At 41.7% G+C, this 25,469-nt stretch overlaps 1 protein-coding gene across 2 annotated transcripts; it reads left to right on the forward strand.

Moving 5' to 3' along the window:
* Positions 1–5,083: 5,083 nt before the first annotated feature.
* Positions 5,084–19,195, forward strand: LOC131236048 (nuclear transport factor 2-like). 2 transcript variants are annotated; one of them, XM_058233139.1, is made up of 8 exons: positions 5,084–5,318; positions 5,550–5,599; positions 5,696–5,833; positions 15,815–16,103; positions 16,164–16,429; positions 16,571–16,745; positions 18,825–18,946; positions 19,043–19,195. In XM_058233139.1, exons 2-8 carry the CDS (start codon positions 5,552–5,554, stop codon positions 19,178–19,180), a joined length of 1,176 nt encoding a protein of 391 aa, XP_058089122.1. In that variant the 5' UTR covers positions 5,084–5,318; positions 5,550–5,551; the 3' UTR covers positions 19,181–19,195. The 2 variants fall into 2 exon arrangements, with proteins under 2 accessions (XP_058089122.1, XP_058089123.1); XM_058233140.1 differs by having other exon boundaries at positions 5,087–5,318; positions 16,185–16,429.
* Positions 19,196–25,469: the final 6,274 nt, after the last annotated feature.

Genomic DNA, 25,469 nt, shown 5'->3' on the forward strand with positions numbered 1-25,469 from the left:
GCCAAAGGAGCATGGGCCGAAGAGCTCCCGAAAATTCTTTGGGCTTACCGAACTACAACCCGAACGGCCACAGGAGAAACCCCGTTTTCACTCGCTTACGGCTCGGAAGCAGTCACTCCCGTCGAAATCGGATTACCTTCGGCTCGAATCACCTTATTCAATGCAGAAGAGAATGAAGAACTCCTTGCACTCGGACTCGACCTTCTGGACGAACAAAGGGAAAGGGCGAGGCTGCGCACGGAGGCTCGACAACGACAAGTGACTCGGTTCTACAATACCCGAGTTAAGATTAGAAGATTCCGAAGGGGAGATATGGTTCTTCGGAAAGTGTTTTCCAACACTAAGGAGTTTGGGTCGGGTACACTGGGACCCAATTGGGAAGGACCCTATATCGTCTCGGGCACCATTAGACCAGGAACATATCGGCTGGAAGACCTGAACGGACAGTCATTGCCTCATCCATGGAACGCTGAACACCTCAAGGTCTACTATCCTTAGCTTACTATTTGATGTTTAAAGACATGCTTTTTCATTCGTCCGAATACGTGTAAGTACAAAAGCAACCGAATACATCGGAGCAAAAAAAAAAACCAAAGTCTTCATGCGTCGGCCCCGTCCCCGGCAGTTGTGTCTTCAGCGGCGGCGTCCGGATTCTCGGATTCTGAGGCTGCCCCGCCTTCGATTTCTGAAAGGTCAAGGTCAGGAAAAGACTTCTTTATATCCTTGACGCATTCCAGATATCCGCTCTGGAACAGGCGATCCCTCTCGTCCTCAAACTCGGCCGACTCAAGGAATGCTTGGACGGCCTGGTCCCTAGCCGTCTCGGCCTCCCGAGTCTTCTCCTCGGCCCGTTGATATGCCTCGCCGCCTCAAGCTTAGCCCGAGCTAAGTCATCCGCGCACGAAGCATGGGAGAACTCGCCGATTCTCCTCTTCGGCTTTGGAGAGTCGAACCGTGCTGAGCGACCTGCGCCTTCGCCGTCCAGGGGCCCTTCGGAAGAAGCCGCCTCGCCCTCGCGTCTTGGCGGCTTTCGAGCGAGACGCCTCGCTGTCGGGGCCAGGCCGGATCTCGGCCTCGAGCAGAAGAGCACATGGCCGATGAGTTGAGGATAGCTCCTTTGGCCTTGATTAAGCAAGGAGCGAGTTCAAAAAGCATCCGGGCAGCGTGGCTGACGGTCTGCGATGACGGGGCGTTGTACAGTTTCACGAACTCTCTTTCACACCCATGGGCCAGGGCCCAAGGAACCATCCCCGACACCACTTGTTGCAGGATTGACGGCCCCTCCTGGTTCGTCTCTTCCCCTCGGGAGGACGCAGTCCTCGTCTCTTCCTCCCCCCTTGAGGTCGTGGCCCCGGTCTCTCCTTCCCGACTCGGCACCGTCGTCTCAACGCGTGCCGAGTCAGGTGCCGCCTGAGGATCCGAAGCAGCAATCGCCGTCTCTTCCGCCCTTTCGTCCAGGTCGGGAATCACGACGACGGAAGGGGCAGAAGAGCTCGCTGGCTCTTTCTCTTTCCGCAGCACCCTTTGCCTCTTCGGCGGCCGAGGCTCCGAAAGAAGAACTGACCGTGGAGGAGCCTTCAACTTCGTGACTGGTCTAAGGGCAGGACGAGCTCCAGTCATCTCCGGTTCGGGGACAATCCTTAGGTTGGGACGAGCTTCGGGCAGATCTGCAAAAACAAAAAAAAGGAGGGGGAGAGCAAGGCGAAGTAAGTCGGCGGAAATTTGAAAAATTCAGAAGATTCGTTCTTAATTACCTGTAACTTCCGAGTCCAGACCTGCAAGGTGAAGGCGCTCCGGCTGAAGAAGCACCTTCCAAGACCTGTCCCTCGGATCCAACGACTTCAACTCTTTGATCCGAGCCGAGGCAGTGCTGCCGAGCTTCGGCTTCTTCTTCGGAATATCTGCAAAACTAGTCGACAAAAACAAAAAAAAAAAAAAAAAAAAATGAAAAAGGGCGAGGGAGAGAAGACCCAAGTCACCTGCTCTCTGAAATGTCCGAGGGACACGAGCCTCGCAAGACCCGGACTCGTCCGTCTCCCATCGACCACATGCCCAGAACCAACGCTCTTTCCAATGTTTGTTGGAAGTGGGAGGGTCGGTTATCAGGGAACCGCCTCCGCCTCGCCAAGCAGCAAAGACGTAGAAGCCAGGGTAGTTCGGATTTACCCGCACTTGGTACAGGTGGAGAAACTCGTCGACTGTGAGCGGTGGCTGTTCCATCTCAGCCCACAACACCGCACATCCGAGTAAGTTCCTCCACCCATTCGGGACTATCTGCCCCGGGGCAATCTGTATGCGAGATAAAACTCCCCGGACGATGGTCTGAAGGGGCAGACGCAAGCCGCACTGCATCGATACTTGGTAAATTGCGACTGCCCCAGCAGGAGGGTGATCTGGCAGGTCATTCGGGCGAGGAAGATACGTGATGACCGACTCGGGGATATGATACCCGACTCGAATTCTGTCCAAGTCCGCCTCAGTCAAGACTGAAGGAACCGGACCGCTAGATTCTTCCCCTTCAGACTCGGCCTGCGCCGATTCATCAGCAGGAACTGGGTCAGGGGTTCCTCCGGCGATTAAAATTTCATCTTCTTCCTCTTCATCTTCCTCCATGTCCCTTGGTAAGTTGGGCCTCCCCGGGCGGGTTAATAAGGATGACCCGCCACGGGAAGGAACGACGGAAGCAGGGCGCTCCGCCTGATCGTCGGTGACTCTCTCAGGCATACAAGCAGCGTTGGCATCCACTGCTATCTCCGTTAGTAAAGAGGGCGATTCCGCAACGTTCCAAAAACGTTGCGCTTCGCCTTCGTCTCCGGAAACTCCCACCTGGGGGCTTTGAGAACTCCTATCCGCCATTATTATTATGTAATAAAGAGGAAGGAGAAACTCACCGGAGAGAAAGGAACAGTGGCGGAAAGAAGTGCCGACGATAAAGAGAGAAGAAAGGAAGGAGATGAAAGGCTACGCAAATCCCAGAGAAAACGCAGAGCGAGAATGGCAAGAGCAGTAAAAGTTCGAAGTGCGGGACCCCTGACGTTTTATAAGGTCGCCCTACGGCGGAGACATTAATGGGGAAATGATTCGACGCCTGCATCGATTCCCCCACTCGACACGTGGAGCACGCCGACTAGCAACAATAATAGCTTTACTACGTGTCCAATCCTCATTGGCGGGACCTGCGATTTGATAGCTGACGGCGCATACGATGTCAGAAGCTGAACCGTCCCCATCAAAGGTCTCAATGAATGCGCTTAACGACTACTTCTCGTCTCGGACTAAGTTATGAACCGACTCAGCACTCGCTACTCCTCAGTGTCATATGAAAACACTCGGAGTAAGGGGGCTTACTGTTTGGGACAAAACATACAAGTCCGCAGACTCGGACTAAATGCCTCGGGCCACCAAAGGATGTGTCAAATCCGAGGAGTTATTCGCTAGACCGAGGCAAAGGTTGAGTCGGCCCCGACGGGTCGGTAGGGTCGTCAGTGTCTCGGGCATGCTTCGGGCGGACCTCTTTATCGGATCGACCGTCACAAGATGAAGCCGCACTCCGGATGTCTTGGGATAAGATTCCCGATCCCGAAGCTCACGGGATCGGATGAAGGCATGAGACGGGCACGATCCTGTTTCCGTGATCCCAGGAGAAGATTACGTGATCCCATGAGAAGATCTCGCGCTCGTACGATTAAATGCCCCAGCAGCTATAAAAGAAGGGGGGGCCCTCACCTTGAGAGGTACGAAAACAAATTCCTCCAAAAGACTTTTCAATACTTTAAGACCCCGAGTCCAGGCCTGACTTTGGCATCGGAGGGTCCCCTGCGCTAGCCAGGGTCTCCTTTTTTTTTACTTAAAAGTACATAATTAGTTTAAATTTCTAAATTTTCTTTTATACTTTTCACAAGTTATTAAATAGAGGCATCAAGACAGATGAATGAGAGGGGAATTTGATAAGTATTTTGTTTACCAAACATGCTTATCTTCTTAATAGGTATAAATTGAAATAAGCTTGAATGGTAGGGATTATTACCCCTCATTATTTCCTATAATATGTTCCACTTGAGTTTCGATAGTACTTCATTTTTGGGCATGGATTAAATCCAAAGCAATGAGTGGCAAAACAGATGAATGTCATGGATATGAAAAAACATCAGTCCCCCCACAGTGCCTTCTACATGTGCTGACCGTTCAGTGGGCCCCACCGTATAGGTGCCCTAATCCTAAAAATCATTCTAAACTACTCCTCAAGTTCTCATGCTGACTACAGTATTGAAGCAATGGGTGCAATTAGGTACTACTCTCTATTGGATTGAGCTCCTTACACCTTAACCCAATGAGATTTAAGTAGATGGCAAGCCAGAGTTAATGATGAGCTGATGGGATACAAAAGAAAGAAGATATTAAACTGAGTTTTATTTTCAACGTCGGCCTGCCATACCATCAAATCATTTAGGTGGCAACGGCCTCTCAGTTTACATCTGACAACAATAGCCATAGTGCAGGAAATATCTCCTAAAAGGGAACACAACTTGGGTGGGTGGGAATCCTGTGGGGGCCACGGCAAGGTATGTGCTTACATTTATACAGTTAAAACAGTTTTGACTGCTCGTTTTAGATTGTGATGGCCAAAAGTAAAGCAGATCTTAATCTCAGGTGTACCACACCACTTTCAAGCGGTGATGGACCATTAAAACCTTTCTGTGCTCGAACTAATATTTGTGTGGTCCTTTATTCAGGTCTTTGTGACCTTATCTTGATGGCAAATAAAAGTTCTGGTAGCCCCGAAGAAGTTTTTAATGGTGGGTATTCAATTACCATTGTTTTCTATGGTGTGGTCCATCTGAGATTTTAATCTGCTTCATTTTTGGGATCATGCCCTAAAAGGAGCTATAAAAACTGATGGATGGTGTGGATGTAAGTCACCTTGATCATGGTAGGCCCCACAGTCAGGGGTCCACCGAAGCTGCGTCCCCCTCCAGGCATCCATAAGCTGGGCCCACTCGGTGGACGCCTATAATTCGCACACGTGTTCCATAAACAAGTAGTCGGTTGCGTGCAAATGGCGAACCAGTCTCTCCTTTTTAAAACCATCCTCTTCCCCCTCTCGTCTCTCTCTCTCTCTCTCTCTCTCAAAGCCTCCCAACAGAAAAGCCATCGCACCATCATATAAATAAACAAAGAGGCCCACCTCCGTAACAAACACCCCCTTCTCTCCTTTTCCTTCAGATCTAAAATAACTTACCAAAAACCCTAGGAAAAGGCCAAGGGGAATAGCAGAAAATTCCCACCCTCCGTTCAGATCTCTCCCTCATCAAAACCAGGTGCAGATCTCTCTCTCTCTCTCTCTCTCGATCTATTATCTCTGCACGACTGATTTGTCATTCGATCTCCGCCACTAATCTCGGGAAAAAAAATTCTGTTTTTCCACTGATCTGTAACCGTTTAGCGGGTTTCTAGGGTTTAAGGATTTTTGAAATATCCTGTTCTCTTTTCCCCCACAAATCAGCTGCCTGTGATGTTGATTTTGATATATATATTTTTGGTTTGATTAGGAATGGCCCAGCAGCAAGCCGCCGCCGGATCTTGTCCATCTGCTCAAGTGGTACGTGATGTAATCACGATCATATCCTTGTCTTTTTCTTTGATGTGCTGTGATTCATTCTTCTTTTTGTTTTTTGAATTTGGGAAAATTGAGCAGGTCGGGAATGCATTTGTCCACCAGTACTACCATATCTTGCATCAGTCTCCGGAGCTTGTGTATCGGTTCTATCAGGAGAGCAGCAAGCTGGGACGTCCTGAGGCTGAGGGCGCGATGAGTTCGATCACGACTATGCAAGTAAGCTTGATCTTTTTGTCGCATGGTTCAATTTTGTTTCTTCAGGGTGTATTTGGATGCATTATCAAATTGGTTGTAACTTTTAGTCTAATAAAGTTGGGATAGGTAGATTGTAATTTCCTTCCTTGGCATTCATATGGATGGCCTGTTCTGCTTTACGAAAAAAGTATTATATGATGCTTGACATTTTCTTTTGAACATTATGCTTGGATGAAAGAAAAAGGTGAATTTTTTGGCATGGCAGCTCGCCTACGTGAGCCCTACTCTTTGGTGATCATAGTTGATCCTGTGGCAGGCCCCGTTATGGATGGGTTATGTGGCAAAAACCTCCAAAATGGACAATCCCGAGTGTTTTGATTAGTGTTTTCAATGGGTGGTTTCGCCGGTGGTCCATGTCACTGGGGAAAAGAGAAGTGCTATTTGGATGTGCACTCCATGAAAGTTCCATGGTGTTTTACATGTGGAAAATGTGACTGTAATGTAGGGGCATTTACACACTGGGCTCGAGTGGGGTGGCCTGTGTGAAGCGGGGGTACACCTGGGGTGGGTGGCCCGTGTGAGGTAGGTGACTCGTGTGAGGTGAGACCCATGTGAAGTGGGGCCCACAAGGAGGGTTCGGCTGGGGTGCCTGACCTGGGCAATGAGATAAAGGGATTGATTTGCCTTGCTTTATCAGTTCGAGCTTTTAGAGCAAGTAGTTAGTTGTCCTGCGTCAGATTGGTACTTTTTTTTAAAAAATAGTTACTGAATTTCACTAAAGCGGCGAAAGCAAAAGAACTTGAGTGAGGGGAAGTGCTGACAGTAACTAGCCCTCTCATCTCTCCCTCTCTCAAAAGAGAAATGGCTAAACCATTCCCTAATCTCTAAACCAAAGAAGTTATTAAATTAAGGTTATAATTGATTTCAAATCTCACAAGAAACTGATTTTGTGTACCACTTTGAAGCGAGGGGAAGTGCCCATAGTAATTGACACTCTCATCAATCCCTCTCTCACAAGAGAAATGGCTAAACCATTCCCTAACCTCGAAACCAAAGAAATTATTAAATTAAGGTTATAGTTGATTTCGAATCTCGCAAGAAACTGATTTTGCATACCATTTTGAATTCGGGCCATACAAAATCCAACTTAGTATAGGCAACACTGTTGTTCTTTTAATTACTTTTTCAAAGATGATTTATTATCAGCAACACTGTTGTTCTTTTAATTACTTTTTCAGAGATGATTTATTATCAGCAACACTGCTGTTCTTTTAATTACTTTTTCAAAGATGATTAATTATCAAGTATCCTACTATTTTGTCATTTCCATAGTGATGCAATCGCGCCACATCCCACACGTGTGCACTCCACATATGTGCACAAGAAAATGCCCAATTTCCTTTTTTAGCTTGTTCGTGATTTCATTTTTATAATATTTCAATGTTAGAAAAATATCTCTACGTTAGGAAATAAGTATTATTAGATTTTCATGTTTAATGCTTTTCTTATTTTAGAGATCTTAGCTACCTAGGAAATCTATTTGTAGATATCTTAGATTATGCTAGAGATTTTCTCAAGGAGGAAACCTGGTAAATGTCAAACAACCATTCACTCCAAAAGCTTAAGCTGTCAGAGTGTGGTGTATCAATGTATATCAAGGGACTTTATCACTTCAACACCCCCCCGCACGTGCGGGATGGGAACTCTGCACGGGAACATATTGACGAGGGTGGAGGGACACTCACACCATAAATAGGCCGGGCTTGATTACCTGGTCCCGGAGCCGGACCTGATTTTCCTGGTCCCCCGTGGGAGAATAATATTTTAGAGAGGCATATTTTTGCTGCTCTCGAGATTCGAACATAGGACCTTCCGCTCTGATACCATGTCAAACAACCATTTACCCCAAAAGCTCAAGCCGTCAGAGTGTGGTGTATCAATGTATATCAAGGGACTTTATCACTTCAACAGTAAACACTCATTATTGGTAAGGCATAAGCCCTATGGAATAAGACACGGTTGAATGATATTTTCTTTGAGCAAGTTCAAGGGGTGTGGGGGAAGTGGTGATCTCTAGTATAAGATTGAAGGACTTTTTGAGCTTGCTCATAGACTGTTATTGCAATTAGTTTCATCCTTGATCTTGTTGCATTATTTTGGCATCAAAGCAAGTTCTGTTCTTTGAGAAATTGAAAAAACAAAGTTTTTTTTTTTTTCCTTCCCAAAAACCATTCCAAACTCCATAACCAAGCTATTCAATAACAATAATGGTGGCTGTAATAGCCACCATCTTTACCACATCTTTTCCATTAAAATACGTTGTTATGGCAAAAAAAAAAACAAAAACTGTAATGGTGCCTCGTAACGAGTCGCAATGGGGCTTTAACGGCCACTATAGCCTTGTACGGGCCTTTATTGGTCATTTTTTTCCTCAATGGCTGTTGCGGCCCCATAATGTGTAACGGCACCCACTGTTACTGTTATGGTACTGTTTTTGGATACCATGCCCATAAGCTTTTAGATCTAGAAACCAAGCATAAGTTCAACCCATGTTCTTTTTTGGAGATTTCGTGAATAGGAAGATGTTTATACTCCTCGTACGATTAATCCCTATCCGGACTCTCCTACCCGTCCACATCTGTCGCATTGTTCTTATTCGGATCATTTTGACCATCATGATCATTATCCCTATTACCCTCTTTAGGGTTTTTATTACATGGGAGATTCTTTTCTTTTTTACTTCTCCTCTTCCCCATCTTCTTTCCACAAATTTTGTCCTAATATTAATCGCAAACCTACCTTAATTCCCTTGACCAACCTATTATTTCAACCCTTCCACCACAAACTATATACAGCCTCTTTCTCACCTAAGCCATCACCTTATTTATATCCCAAATAATACTAAAACTCTCTATGTTGTTCAACCTGTAAACAACCCATAATTTGTCATACACCCAACATTCCCAAAACCTTTACATTCCCCATGATATAAAAAAAACCACCCAAAGCCATTCTTGCATATTGTGTAGATCTGCTATCATATGAGCACGGAAAGGATGACTTATAATCATTGGATGACTACTAAACCTTAGGATGGAACTGTATCAACCTTGTAGCAAGTGGTCGATTTGATAGTGAAATGGTTGGACGATATGGAGGCTCGTTTCATGACCAAAGTAAATACTCTGAAATGACGGGTTATTGTTCTTGAAAAAGCAAGGGAATCAATCCAAACCGTTAGACATCTAGGGATGGCCTTGAGGGAAACTTGGAATCCAGGAATGTTTACCAAATGCATCTTGGTTGAAATGGTTATTTCCATGAGGAGTATTGACTCGAGCTCTAGGTTCCAATAAACAAACAACTTTTGACAAGAATATCCTAATTATCTTGGAGGGTGAAATGTTTGCACTCAGGATCCCGCCAAGCATATTAAGATTGAGATTTTGGATTACGATGATAATTTGAATCCCAAGGTGTTCAATAACTAGCTAAAGTCAATTAAGCGGTATTTCCATTGGCATGAAATGGAAGAAGCCGTCAAGCTATGTTTTGTTGCCCTGAAACATAAGGGCGCAACCCAAGATTAGTGGTACTCTGTAGCAGAAGACCTGCAGCGATGTGGCTTTCCTCCCACAGGCTATTGAAAGGAAATGAATGTGAGATTGAAGCAAGGGTTTCTGCTACTTGATTATGAGATGGCTTCCTTATAGGAGCTCCTTGCACTGCGACAAGGTAATCTGAATGTGGAGGAAACAATGTTATTATGAATTGGTGATCCATGGCACCTAATGGAGACGGGAAAGCAACAAGTCGTGTTCTATTGCAATGGACGACGGTTCGATATTCAAAGAATTGGCGACTGTTCAACTCAATAGTGTTGATGAAGTGTCTACCAAATGGCTCGAAAAGTACAGGAGTAGAAGTTTGTGACAAGATGCAGTAGCCCCCCAAGCTAGGGGCTATCCAGTCACCCGCCTTATTGAGTGGCTTCACAACACGTTTGCAGCCAACTAGTCATGCCCCACGGTAATTTTTCTTGGATTACAAAATTTGCTAGAACTCCGCCTCTAATTGTCTTTTCTGAAACATTGATAGAAAGGGAAAGTCTATTGTAGCTACTCGGGGAAACTAACACTTGTTTTAAGTGTGGTGATTGTGGATATTATGTGACTAAAGTGTCCTTCTCACAATATCCGGTTTTGCGGGGGACAAGAAGGTGAATGGTACAGAGAGAACTTTGTTGAACACTGCTAGAGAATAATTTTCTTTCTTAGGTTTGATTATGTTAGTCTTTGTTCTAAGTTGGGCCTTACTAGGATGCTCCAACTTGAGGGGGAGTGTTGAAAAATTGATAGTTGAATAAGGCCCATTGGGCCCAAGTCCATGTAATAAGGCCATAGGGCCGATTCACATTTTTACTATTATACATAAGAGTAGAGAGCTAGGGTTTCAATACACCCTAAGCATCTCATCTTCTTGCTATCTCTCCCCTCTCGTTGTTTCTCTTTTCCATTTTTCTTCTTGTTCTCTTCTTCTTCTCATTGTAGCTTCTCATAGGCCCTTAAGATTAGCACTAGGTAGCCTTTTAATAAACACCAAGTGGAAGGTGAACATGAAAGCGGTTCAAAAGATGATGATTAGGAACCTAAGGCACATATGGCCTTAAGGAAAGTAGGTCATCAGTGGTGGTAAGGAGGATTTTGACAACAATAAAAAAGGAAGCCTAACAAGATTGGTTGAAAACTAATGTCTTCCATATACTAGTATTGTGTGTTGGAAAGGCTATTAAGGTCATTATTGACGGAGAGAGTAGTATGAACGTGGCTTTACAAAGCATTGTGGACAAGTTGAAGCGAAAGACTCAAAAGCATCCTAAGCCATACAGGACTGTAACATTGTTTAATGAACTTCTCCTTGGGTCGTTATGAAGAACTACTATGGTTTGACATCATTCCAATGAAAGAAATATTATCGGGGTGCTCGTGGATATACGACAGGGTTGTGACTTGTAAGGGTCACAAGAACACGTAGAACTTTATGTATAAAGGAAAGCTCGTCACTCTCAACCTCATGGGAGATGAAAGACCCGAAGAGGCAGAGCTGACTTCAACAATGTTGAGTATGACCTGATTCATAAAGAAAAGTCGAGAATAAGGAATCATGTATGCTCTGGTAAGTTGAGAATTCATGACCGATCCAATTGGTGATGTTTTTGTCCAACCGCATGAAATTCAGGACCTTCTAACTTAATTTCAGGATTTGGTCCCAAATGAACTACCCAATGAACTATCACCCATGTGCGACATTCAATATGTGATTGATTTGGTACTCTGAGTGCCAACATACCAAATGAACTTGATAGAGCATACAAAGGTTATTCGACGGGTGGAGGAATTGTTGACCAAGGATTTTAATCGTGATAGCCTCAACCCGTGTCTTGTGTCGGCGTTGTTGACATCAAAGAAGGATGGTAGTTGGCGGATGTGTGTTAACAACTGCGCTATCAATAAGATAATGGGAAAGTATCGTTTTCCAATTCCACGTCCGATGACATGCTGGACATGATGGTGAATGCTATAATCTTTTCGAAGCAGGTATCACTAACTAAGAATTCATCCTAGGAGTGAATGAAATACCGCTTTTAAAACAAAGAATGCTATAATCTTTTCGAAGCAGGTATCACTAACTAAGAATTCATCCTAGGAGTGAATGAAATACCGCTTTTAAAACAAAGAATGGATTGTATAAGTGGCTAGTTAGGCCTTTCAACTTTTAACAAATGCACCTAGTACATTCATGCAGGCAATGACACATTCTACGGGCATTCATGGGTAAGTTTGCCGTTGTGTACTTAGACAATATCCTCATCTATATCATTTGTGAGAAGATCATTTGATCAATCTTTGTCAGGTGATGAGAGTATTACGCAATGAAAAACTCTATATCGATGTGAAGAATTGTACCCTTGTGGGTTCCAACGTGGTCTTTTGGGGTTCGTTCTTTCAGCAGAATGTGTGAGGGTTGATCTTGAAAAGATAAGGGCTATTGTCGGCTGGGTTACCTTACTTCCACAAATATTCATGAGGTTCATAGTTTTCACAGGATAGCAACGTTTTATTGAAGGTTTACTTGGAACTTTAGTTCTATCGTAATGCTCATTACTGAATGTGTGAAGGCCGGTCAATTTAAGTGGACCAAAGCGGCAACAAAGGCATTTCAAGAAATCAAACAAAAAATTATGGAAGCTCCAGTTCTCAAGCTTCCTGATTTCGAGAAGGTATTTGGGGTTGCTTATAATGAATCTCACATAGGCATAGGAGGCGTCCTCAGTCAAGAAGGACATTCGGTGGCCTTCTTCAATGAAAAATTCAATGAGGCACAAAAGCAATATCTACATACGGCGTGGAATTTTATGATGTTGTACAGGCTTTAAAACATTGACGTCATTACCTTATTCATCGAGAATTTTATATTCTGATTATGAGGCGTTGCATCATTTGAATTCCCAGAAGAAATTAAGTGTAAGGCATGCTAATTGGAGTGCTTATATTCAGTAATTCACATTAAACTTGAAGCATTTGACCGCTATATACCTTATCAATCTCCGTTGTTGAATTCGATGAACTTAAAAGAGATTATGGAGCACTTTGAACACTCTCTGCTGGATCGGGCACCAAATACCCACCATACGGCCTACATGATGTGTAGTCATTTTAAGATATGAGGTTGTATCTTCTGAAAAGCTCCTTGAGAGAGCTTGTGATTTGAGAGCTTCATTTACGTGCCCTTGGTGGTCACTTGGGGATCTCGACAAAAGAACATCATTGGTCGATGACCATTTCTATTAGCTGAATGTCGGAATCATTGTTCAACAATGTCTAATGTTCCAACTAGGTAAAGGTAGCAAGTATAATACTGGCCTTTATACTCCATTACTTGTGCCAAAAGCTCCATGAGAAGTCAACGTGGCTATAACTTTTACTTTGTGGTCGACAATTTTTCTAATATGGCCAATTTAATTTCTTGTAAGAAGACATCGGATGCCCTACACATTGCCAATGTTAGGTGGTTCTTCTACATGATGTTCCCAAGACAATTGTATATGAGCAAGGTTAAGTTTATGTGCTACTTTTGATGAACTTTGTGGTCTAAGATGGGATCTTAATAAAAGTTCTCAAGTGTTTATCATCTAGAAACATATGGATAGAATGAAGTTGTTAACCACAATCTTTGGAATTGGCTTCAATGTTTGGTTGTTGATCACATCAATTCGTGGGACATTGTGTTATCACAAGCTGGGTTTGCCTATAATACTTTTGTGAACTGTACTACAGGAGTGTCCTTTTGAAATTGTGACTAGTATGTGATCTTAACAACCCCTATCGGTTTAGTCTCACTTCCGATAACGAGTCAATCGAGCTAGGACATTGAAACTTTAGCACGACATATAAGGAGATACATGAGGAAGTCAAATGGAAGGTCACTCTTAGTAATGAAAATTGCAGGGGGAATGTAAATGTTTGACTACTTTTTGCACAAGGGGATAGGGTTATGGTGTAGTTCAAACTTGAGATGTTTCAACAGGCTCTTACATCAAGCTCCACTCCAAAAAGGCGGTTTCTTGTATTTTAAAGAAGCTAGGTGATAATGCATACTTGGTTAAGCTTCCACTCGAAATGAAGATCATCCCATTTTCAATGAAGAAGACCTTACAATTTATCTTGGACATTATGAAGATGGGAGCATGGGAGAACAAGCTATCTAAATAGCATGCCAGTATGAAAAAATTATTGGTAGATATGTTGGACGATTAGATAATTTTTATATGCTAAGGAGGGTATCCATAGTGTGTCGTAACATCTGTTATATAACGGCAGGGTTGTCAATGGGTTGAGCTGGCCCGTCGGGCTTTTGGGCCTGGCCCACCTTAGGCTAGAGTATTAGGTCTAAGGACTGGGCTTAAAATTCAAGCCCGTTTTTCAATCGGGCTGGGCTTGTACCTTGTACAACAGCCCTACTCGACCCATTCGGGTTTGGGAGGGCGATTTTGTAATACCCCCCCCCCCAAAAAAAAAAAAAAACCTCTCATCTCTCTCATTCTTTAGTATCTGCAATCCTCTTGAACGATTTCGACTAGTTGAGTATACTAGCCAATAGAGATGACGTAGTCGCAGCCGTCCGATTGATGTTCTCAGTCCTTCTTGTCGACTTGTTCAAGATTTCCGAATTGGGTTTGATTTCTTAGGGTCAAGCCATGTTAGGGAGGGCAGAGGATGAAAATTCCAAAGGACAGATTCTTCAAAGGCGGGAATGTTGGTAATTATTGGGGTTTTTGTCTCTACATTGAAGATTTGGTAGAGGGTTTAGAGGTATTTTTCTCTATTATTGTAGGAGAAATTCAAGATGGGTATTTTGGAATCTCTCTCTCTCTCTCTCTCTCTCTCTCTCTCTCTCTGATTCAGGCTCGAGCTCGGGCCCATAAAAAACATGTTAGGCTGGATTATTTTGACCCGTCACAGGCCTAGGCCAGGCTTGGGCTTATGTTGGATAGAGCTCGGCCTGACCCTAATCCGGTTCGTTGACACCCCTATATAACGATAACAGTGGCAGTTGTTATGCGTTACGGGATTTTGACGGCCGTTACGGAAAAAAATGACCTGTAACGGTCCATAATGGGGCTGATAAAGAAAAAAGGTCGTCTTGGCCATTACAACCTAAATCATAACGGTAATAGTGGTGGCCATAACTAGTACGAAATACCTTGAGGGTGTTAAAATTTTCTTGTCAAATGGAAGAGCTAGTGGAGATGTAATAACATGTGGATTTTGGCCGGCAATTTCAAGCAAATTTACTTCGAGTTGGAGCTCTATGAGTAGATTGCCATTAACCCGAGAGCCCGACAATTTCCAAGGTGGGTTGAATTGATGCATTTGTGCCACATCCAACACGTGCATGCTCCATATGTGTGCACAAGAAAAGGTCCAATTTCCTTTTTAGCTGGTTACTAATTTCCTTTTTAGTTGGTTCCTAATTTTTTTCTCTTTCATATTTCTAGGTTAGGAAAATATCCCTATACTAGGAAATACATATGGTTAAATTTTCATGTTTAATTTGTTTCCTTATTTTAGAGATCTTGGCTACCAAGGAGTTCTATATTTAGATTTCTTAGATTATGCTTGAGATTTTCTCAAGGAGGAAACCTTGTAAACACTCATTCTAAATAAAGCATAGGCCCTGTGGAGTAAGACTCAGTTGAATGATATTTTCTTTGAACAAGTTCTCTTGTTTTTGTACAGAAGTGTGTTGGTGATCTCTATTATAAGACCATTGCATCTTTTCTCTTGTGTGATTTGAACTTTCAATCTATTACGTTGAATTTTCATTGCAATTAGTTTCTTCCTTAATCTAGTTGCATTATGTAGCTCCCACATTAAGGCAAAGACCATTGGATCATTGATGAGGTTGCAACATGTGAGTAGACCGTAACCATGAATGTATTTGGCTGTTCCTGTCCGATTATTTTCGTGTTACATTTTTAACACGTTTTTTTTTGCGGGGGCGGTCAACTATGTCGTGGACTATGTTGTAGTTGTTGTTTTGCAAGCCACTGCTTGAATGACAATGATTCTATTACCTTAATCTTCAGACCATGCTCAAGTGTTTGATGGCTCACCAGATCCTTGGTCTGGATTGCAGTCCCCGTCCAATGCGTACATTGGACATGTTTTGTCCCACAATTCATGAAACACGTGAATCATGCTAGCCGTCATTTGAGAAAATAGTCCAATTGTGTGTCTAAGAATTTCTGAGGGGAGATTTTGGGGCATGACCCATTAACGGTTAGTACCAGCAATGAATGGTTTGAATAACAGAAACATGCGCCCAACTGCATGGTTGCTATGATGCCATTTTCTTGGCTAAACATTCCTGATTTCACCTAAAAAGAAAACAACATGGGTGCTAGTTTATCTATAATTTTTGTTACATGTGTCCATGCAGGCTATCAATGAGAAGATACTCTCTCTTGACTATGGTGAATGTAGGGCAGAGATAAAGACAGTGGATGCACAAGATTCATTCAATGGTGGTGTTCTTGTCCTTGTGACTGGATATTTGACTGGGAAGGACGATGTGAAGAGGAATTTTACGCAGTCTTTCTTCCTTGCCCCTCAAGACAAAGGCTACTTTGTTTTAAATGATATATTTAGATACATGGAAGATGTTGCGCATCCTGAGGAAAGTCAAGGGTTAGCTAATGGCATGATACCCCCTCTAACACCTGACCATGGTATGCAAGAATGAGGGAATGTGTTTAAATTGGCACTCTTTTGACATTAGTTTGATTTAGGGGACTTGTGTTTATATACAGAGCCTATTCAAGCTCAGGAGGAAAGGGTTCCCGAACGAACTGCTTCATTGTCAGAGGAAGAACTTAATGTTGAGGAAGTTTATAATCCTTCCGATAACGAGGATGGTTCAGTTGTTGAAGAAGAAGCACCAGTTGCTGAGGTGGTTGATGAAATTCCGACTGAGACCGAGGTGGATGCTCAGGTAGTGGCTGATCCTAGTTCCGTTGTCCAAGAAGAAGTGCCTAAGAAGTCATATGCTTCAATTGTAAGTAGTTCATTAAATAAATTCACTTATTTATCTTCCTTCTCTTTGTGACTAAGTGAACAAATGGTCTTATACCAGGTGCCAAATTTTCCAATACTCAGTAATGTTTCCCTACTTCATTAACATTATCAATTGATATAGGTGAAGGTTAAGAAAGAGAGTCCGGCGCCTTTATCAGTTCCTGTGCCTGCCCCTGTGAGGTCTATCCCTGCAAATCCAGAATGGAGTGTTGCTCCCCTTCCGGCACCAGCTCCAGCGCCTGAAACACCCTTAGCCAATTCAAATTCCAATGAAAATGGCAGCGTCCAAGAAGAAGGTCTTACTGTTCTTATCCTACAATGATTGGGGATGTCAATGGATGCCTGGAGCTGTAGATTCTCAAAGCATCCAACCCTATTTAATTTCAGCGCTAATTAATAACCGGGTTGGGTTCAAGTACATCGTTCGGGATCGAATTAAAGATATCCGATTTTTATTTTTATTTTTCCTTTTTTTATAAGCTTTGCTGATGCAGGGGAAAAGAATATGTACTTTAAGAGGATGAATCAATACCTGTCAGGTCAATTCCTTCATCAATGTGCCACATGATGAGATAAAAGAGACAGATGATGGATTGTGCATAATTGTATATAAACTAGTTATTCAACAAGGAAAAAAAAAAAGAAGAAAAGAAAAAGAGTAGAAGCAATGCATGCCAGGGAGGATGAAAAGCAAAGACATGCTAGAAAATGGAATCAACTAATGCTAGAAGAAGCACATGCTTAAAGGAAATCTCTAAATAGATTTCAACTGTTCATCATTTTCTCTCATAATATACAAGTATGGCTTTCTGGTCTTACAGTAGCCTATAAGTTTTGTGTCGTGGATAAAGTATCCTAAATACTTTGTATTTGAACCAAATAAGCTACATACCAACTATATTTGTTGCTAGGGCTGTATGCTTGGTAGGAACTCCAAAACATGTGTACTATTTGCATGAAAGACACAAATACCAAACCATATTTTGATATGCTATGCAGAAGCTGTACATCTGAATTGAGGCCCAAAATAGAGAAACAATTGGTAGATCCGTTTATAAGCAAGACCCTATTGGACTTGTTGGCCCCACAAACCAACCAGTGCATATTTAGCCAGCCAATTGACTCTATGATCATCACATGTCAGTCCAAGCATTGGTCTATTTCATAATGTGAATCTGGACCAATTGATACGTTCCCAATCTTTCATCAAATAAATCTGGACCGTCAAATGTCGTCCACATCTTCAATTTGCATGGTTAAATGGTTCAGATCTTCAATGTGAATGTCTGGATGTTCTAGATCTACTTCATAGTCCAAATCTTTGATTTGGACAATTAAATTGTCCAGTTCTTCAATATTGACGGTTGGATATACTATATTTTAATCAAGACCCCACAGATGGGCCTGGTATTTCATTGACCGGCAATGGGAGTAGTCCGTTGTCTCCCATTGGATAATCAGTTTCCATGGCATGGATGGAACTTGTTCTTGAGTTTGGAGCTGAAGCCGATTCCGCGGGCTTTGGCAGGAGCTGATGATGAAGGCCTAAGTGTCTGTTACAAACTTCTTTCACTAGTTGGCATGGTAGTGTATGCCACTTCCCTTTGTCTTTTTTGTTGTTCTTTGGGATGCTGAGTTGTCACTTAGCAGCTCTATCCCAACCTCTTGATTGGCTTTGGGCTCTTGTGTGCAAAGTGGGAACAAGAGAGAAGGCTTTAAGCACTGCTAGCATCTGTTCCTTAAAATTCTTCATTTTTCTATTCGAATAAACTAGGAAGATCATTGGACTTAGTTGGACAATCCATTACCTGGGTCTTTATGTCAATCATGTGGCATATTGGTGAAAGAATGGACCTTCAATTGGTGTGTATTAACACTCTATTCTTAAGTTCAGATCCCCCATTATTAAGACTTGCTCTTTAGTTCATGCTCTTTTCCATGCATCAATTATGCCTTATTTAATCATATTTATTATTTAAAAATCAAGAAAAAGGAGTTTCTACTGTGAAGTTGAACCTAGATCTGGATCCAAACATGAGTCTGAATGGTGATGCTAGACCCAGATCTGGATCCAAGCCCCATTCCGAGTTCTAATTCGTGCTCAAACCTGGACCTGACCGGGACTTGAATCCGATCTTCTTCTTCTTCTTCTTGTTCTTCTTCTTTTTTTGAATCCGATCAATTTTGGATATGGTACCTCATATATGGTACCTGTATCTGAACCTGACAAAACAGTTATCTGGTTCTTTTAACTTGATCTGTGTACGAGTACCTGATCCAATGACAGCCCTAAGCATGATCAATTCTTTTTTTCCACGAACTTATATATAACAGCTTATTCCTAGTTGTGATTGTTATACTTCTGGTTCGTGCAGCTGATGGTTACTCAATTTACATAAAAAATCTGCCCTTGAATGCCACATCTGCCCAACTTGAGGAAGAGTTCAAGAGGTTTGGACCCATTAAAAATGGGGGAGTACAAGTTCGAAGCAATAAGGTGTTTTTTTTTTTGGTTCAAGTCAATCCTTTACTTGTTTTAGGTGCCCTCATCACTCAACCGTTATTCCTTAGGATTATTTCCTTTTGTGTGCAGCAACAAGGGTTTTGCTTTGGTTTTGTGGAATTTGAGGTTGCTGGTGCTGTCCAAAGTGCAATTGAGGTATGCCTGCATATGCTTGCTGTAACAGTAAACTTTTTCTTAGAGTCCCTTATTGTGATCTCAGTTGATTGACATGATTGGTTGCTTATCATTCTATCCATTTTTCTTATGTGCCTATTTCTTCATTGATTATGAAAATAGGGCAACTGATATTGTTGTTTCTGTAAAGAATAAATGTTTATTCATCTTGTTTCATTACTTCCCTTGAGCTGTGACCTTCTCTTTTATCTTCCCTTTACACATCAATGACCTTTAATGTGCTAGCCTGGTTAACAATGCTACTATCTTTAGAAGTTTAATTGGTTCCCAAGCAAGGTGTTCAATAACGGTAACGGTGGCCGTAATGGCCATCGCCGTTACCCTTACGATACAGGCCATAACAGCAGTTGTGGCGTTTTTTATTTTGAAAAAACATGTTTCTGATCGTTACGGTCCGTTATGGGCAGTAACGAGGCCATTACAGGCAGTTTTTTTTTTTTTCTGTAACAGCCGTTTTGGCCCCATAATGTGTAACAGTTATGGCCGTTACCATTATGTGACGGCTGTTACGTAACCGTTTTTGTATACCTTGTTCCCAAGTATTATTTCTGGTGGGATTTTTGAGGACATGATGGCAGTTTCTGTTTCTGTTTCCACTTCTGTCTGATTTATGGAATTATTTCCATTTTGAAGTTCTATCTGCCTAGATTTGGATTGTCTTCTTTTCTGTCCTTGCAATGAGTCTCACGCTCGTTTTGGTACATGACATAGCTTTTTGTTTCAGTTTAAATGCATTTATCACTTGGAAGTTTATGCGTCTGTATTTATTTTAAGATATTCCAGATTTTCTATTCAAATTTCCTATCCCTATTGCAATTATCAGTTCTTAGGTTTGCTGAACTACTGTCACTTTTCGTTTCTAGCGAGTCTTATGCATGGATTCCAGCACACCCTGATCCAATGCATAATCTTCTTGTATGTATGGTCTTTTGGAGGAGGCAGTATGCACACTGTTATTGATTTTATTTCTTGTCTTGGGTGGTGTGGTCATGAGCATACAATATACAAATGGTTAAATTTACTAAATCACCCAGGGTATAATGTCTAAGGTAGGAGGCAAAAATAAGATTGTGTATGCATACGCACAATTGTGTTATATAACATAAGCATATTGTCGGACAAATGTGTAGTATGCGCTTGTATGCATATTCTGCTGAAAATTCCTAATGTTGAAAATAATATGGGACCTCAATGTGAAATACATATCCATGCATATGATGTTGTCAAATGCACAAATGTGGGACATTCTGAAATTGGATCTGATCAAATCCCTATCATACATTACAGGTTGTTGCTTATCAAGAATAGGAAGGAACATGTGTTCACTAGGATTGTGCAAACCTAGTTTATTCACCGGAATCAGACTGTTAAAACAAAGCATTGCGGTGGTTCCTGTGGATTGTGCCTAGTGAACTTCTCTAGCATTGCATGCTGGAGTTTTAACTGTTACAAACTTCCCTTCATGGATAATGCACAATGTTTAGGCTCAAGTGCAGTGGTAAGCACTGTTCTATTGGTGTGTGAATGGTGTTTGGTAAGGTTTCCTGCCATTCCCTGTAGCCAGCTACTTGAGCATGCCCTTTCCAACTTAGGTCCAATGATGGTACATTTGTCTACCTCTGTGCTTATCAGTTTTGCTTGGCAACTTCTTTGCTTGCTTACCCATCTGGTTGTGTATACAATAGTTGGGCAGGTGGGGGTCAATACTATGTGTAGGGGTAGCAATGGGCCAGGTCCGAGCCTGGCCCGAGCCAACATGGACCTAGCATAGGAGACTCAAGCCCGAGCCCAAACAAATTTGTTTGGGCCTGGGCTGTGCCTGGCCTAGCCCGGCATGAAAATCAAGGTTTTCCATAACAATATTGGCTGACATATTCGCCAGCTTGCTGGTCGATACCATACAGGCCATAGCGGCTGATATGACCTTGTACAGCTGATTTATTTATTTATTTATTATTTTTTTGGTATATGGAAAAATCTCAAAAAATATTGGTAAAATTCTACAAAATGTGATGATCCCAAATATGTATTATTATTATTATTATTTTTTTGGACTTGCATTTAATTTGATGGTGTGAGAGGTCATCCTTTGGTAAGAATGCTATCCATCAAGCACCATCAACTTGACCCATTGAAAGTTGACAAAATAGGCCCTAATAAAACATGATTTGGTGGATTGGGCTTGTCATATATAAATAAAATAAAAAAGATGATGGGAAAATGAAAAGTTGACGGTTTACCCATTCTTTTGATACTCCCCAAAATGTTGAACTCGGCTTTGGTTCATCTAATCCCACCCAAATTTTGTGTTTCTATCCTCAATCTAGGCCTAGATCTAGTCTAAAATTAGTTCTAAGCTTCCTTCATGGTTGAAATGAATAAAAAGGGAAATACAAGAGAAAAATTGAAAACAAAACCTTCCTAATGGGGCCTTTATGACCCGCATAGTTCTATGATGGCAACATCAGCTCTGTACCGGTGCCAATATTGGGCATATAGGCATATATGGGTCAATGTAAGCTAATTCATTTTTTCCATAACGGACAGATTCACCATCGTATCGCATAACGGGAATGACTATTTCCTTTATGTTATGGCCGATATGGCCGAAATGTATCTGTTTTCTAATACCATGCTAAAATTGATAAAATCCCCATTTCCTACTTGAATGTTCCCAATCAATCTGTCAGGCCCGGCCCCAACCCGAAAATTGATAATATTCCATTTCCCACTTGAATGTTCCTAATCTATCCATGGGCCTCACATGCACAAAGTGATAGACATTTTGGAGGAGTGAAACCAATGGGACATTTAAGATGCATGGTGTTTCCTAACCAAGGATTGGAATGCATATTTGTAGGATATTATGCATGTACATATGAAGTTGGGTTGGTCCGGCCGTGATGACCTCAGCTTTAAAACATTTTCATAAGGTCTGACTACATTTTGCCTTGAGGTGTACACCTCAAAAACCTTAAAATCATTTCCAGGAAAAGCTATATTATTTTCCTGCCCTCTTGTGCTGGGATTTTGCTTTAAAAAATTATAATGCATTATGTTGCAACTTGTTTTGTCTACCTCATCTGTTTTTAAAAATGTGCGACTGGGAATTAGCATTTGATAACATTGTCAGGTAAAAGGAAGTAAGGTTTTCTAGGCTTAGATCAATTATTGATTTTCACTCCAAGTCTCCAAGAGATGGAAAGCGATTTATTTAGTTATGGGAATATGGGTGCATTTGTTGTAGTTTGTAAATCTACTCTCCTATCATTACCAAACATGAGGGAACATTCTTTAACATGCAGGAGGTGAGACCATCTCTTTTTTTGCTTTTTAATCAATGAATTATAGTGGGTTTCGTCTAATCATCTCAAACAACCATAATGATTTCATGATGGCGAATAGTTGCTGAATTATGCCAACATTTTGGCCCATATTGCAGAAGCAAATTACACCAAATAGGGCTATTTTTGGGTGTTGGGGGCCTGGGTCTGATGAGTGGGTGTGTGGAGGTTCTCTCTTCATATAAGATGGAGATTGGTGTTTCCAGATTTTACAAATATGTGTGTTATGAGTTAGGGTTGATTCTGGGTCAAATCATAGTCAACAAGTCTATTAGGAAATCTATTTATGAAGCCTTTCCTTTCTTGTAAATATGCGATATACCAAATGTTTCTCTTATGAAAAAGCTATAGTTTGGAATCCTCAAAAGAATTCCTTAAAAAGGATGAACAAACTCATTCCAGTTATGTGATCTTCCAAATAACCTCAAAAGAATCCCTTAAAGAGGGTTGAGTGTCAAGGTTTTGAGTATTGGTTTTAGTGGTATGGTCACATAATGGCCACATATTTTTTTTCCTTTTCTGCCCAAAAAATTGCCAAAATATATTGGATTTTTATCTCTCAAAAAAAATAAAAAATTTATTGGATTTTTTTTAAGGGTGGAACAAGAATATGTGTATGTTATTCGTGTTTTGGAAATGTATTTGATGATGCAATGGGATTCGTGTCGAAAGTCGATCAAGTAGGCCATAATTGAATACACATCAAGCATGATTTGGTAGATTAGGAACATATAAATACAACAAAAAGAAGATAGAAAAATTAAAAAAGCGATGGTTTATCACTTGTGATATTTTTTCCCAAAATGGTCTGCTCCAATTCGATGTTCATCACCAAAGTATGGAGTCTATATAAAAACTGTAACGATAAATAGCTCTTTCTTTTGCCTCTAAAAAGTTAAGGGTTTGGGGGGAGAAACAAATGTTCTACCTACCTCCATGAGGGAGGGCGGCCATGTGTCATTAGGCATCTGTGGTTGGAGCTTCGAATACAAATTCTGCTACTCATCTCTCCTCTTTATCTTCTTCTTCAAGAGGCAAGGGCTCCCAAACAAAATTTTCCAAAACGTTATGTTTGGTAGCCATTTTCTTTTATTAAACATATTTTACTTCTCCAGACATGTCTCCTGTTCCCCCCTATAGAGGGAGCCTGCATAACCCAAAGCTCTGTAGGATGTCCATGTGATATGCACTCTGTCCATTAGTTTCCAGCTCTTGTTAGGACATGAGCCAAAAAATGAGGCAGTTCCAAAATTCAGGCGGGCCTTGCTACAAGAAACAGTGCGGACTGAACATCTACGGTTGAAATTTCCTTTGGGCCCACCGAAGTTTGGGATCTATTAGTGTTTTCCCTTCATCCTAGTGGGAATCACGTTATGAATGAGTTGGATGGCATATAAACATCATGATGGGTCCTAGGAACGTTTGAATGGTGAGTGTCCCATTCCTACCGTTTCCTGTGGTGTGGCCGAGAGTCTTGGATCTGCCTAGTTTTTAGATCACGACCTAACAGGAGTTGGCTTAACTGGTGAACAAAACGGATGTTACATGTACATCACAGTGGGCCCCATAGAGCTTTTTTTTTTTTTTTTTGTTGCCAAGGTTCCCTACTACACTTGTTATTGGAAATTTTGGTCCCACACAAACTGTCCAAATTGCTGATGACGCAAAATTCGTATGTGTGGGGCCCATGGTTCTGTACCTGATGGGCTCACTGTGTATGGGGAATGCATGTATGTCCTTTTCAGGTCTGAAGATGAAAACTTGTATACCATTGCCATTGCACTTGTGGAAGGAAAAGGATGTGGAAATGGTCCACATTCAAACGTAGAAGTACAGGAAATATCAAACGATTGGTATCGTATGTCAGGGAAATCTTTTGCCCCATGCCCCATCCACATTGGCTATATGGGGTTAATGGTTCAGATTCTCCAGTCATATGCCCTAAATGTATGAAATCTTGCAAATCGTCACACTTTGTCTCGGATGCTCATGCTAGCACCACGTGCACGTGACCATGCCTTGGCCCACGTGTCACTTGTAAGGTGGGGCACTCGCGACATGTGGTCTTCCTTTTTATGGGGACATGATATGGTAGAGCTGTGGAATAAGAATATGGTAGATCATCACTACCACTACAAGTCACCGTTGTATCCAACAGTGTTGCAAAAACCGAAAACGATGGACCCCACCTAAGGATGTGAGTGCAGACCTGATTCTGGGCCAGCTTATGTTTGGTATGACCCCTACCTAACGAGTGTCCAAACACCGACATCCAAACAATTTTGCATGAAAATAGGTCAAATAGATAGTGTCATCCCAACAACATTTCGAAGTAAAAAATAACTTTCTGGAAGTATTTAGAATTTTCTTTTTACAAAGGTATGCTTCAGATTTTATTTTTTTTCAAGAGTGGCAACCAAGCAGGTCCCAAGGGGTTAAACATTCTTCCTACATGCTTTTGACATATTGTATGCCGTAGAGAACAATTATTTATTTATTTCCTTTGAATTACACGATCTCACAGCCACCTGAGTAGGCTAATGGTTTAGCTTACGCTTGCTGCACCTCACCTACTGGTCTCATTCAATATTTTTAAATAACGTTACCAATGGGCATATTATCCAGCCCACCAACCAATATGACACGGGTCTCTCTCACTAGATGTTGTCTGTTGAGCAGCCCAAGTTAATATGAGTTTAGTACTAATGGAAAAAAGCCCAAAATGGCCCATAAAATTGTGAAATCCATGGGATTCTTCCCACTAATGCATTAAAAAATAATAATAATAATAATAAATAAATAAAACACCTTAAAATGACATTTCTCACAAAGAAATTTCAAGAAAAAAAAATCAATTTAAGTGTTGGGCTGACGTTCCAACTCAAAGATGACCAAAAAAGTGCTGCAAAAATTGAGTGGGATTCATCTCACTGATGCATTTTTCTTAGTTAAAACAACATTTCTCCTAAAGAAATTTC

This window comes from Magnolia sinica, unplaced genomic scaffold (assembly GCF_029962835.1).
Source record: "Magnolia sinica isolate HGM2019 unplaced genomic scaffold, MsV1 ctg135, whole genome shotgun sequence".
Taxonomy (NCBI): domain Eukaryota; kingdom Viridiplantae; phylum Streptophyta; class Magnoliopsida; order Magnoliales; family Magnoliaceae; genus Magnolia; species Magnolia sinica.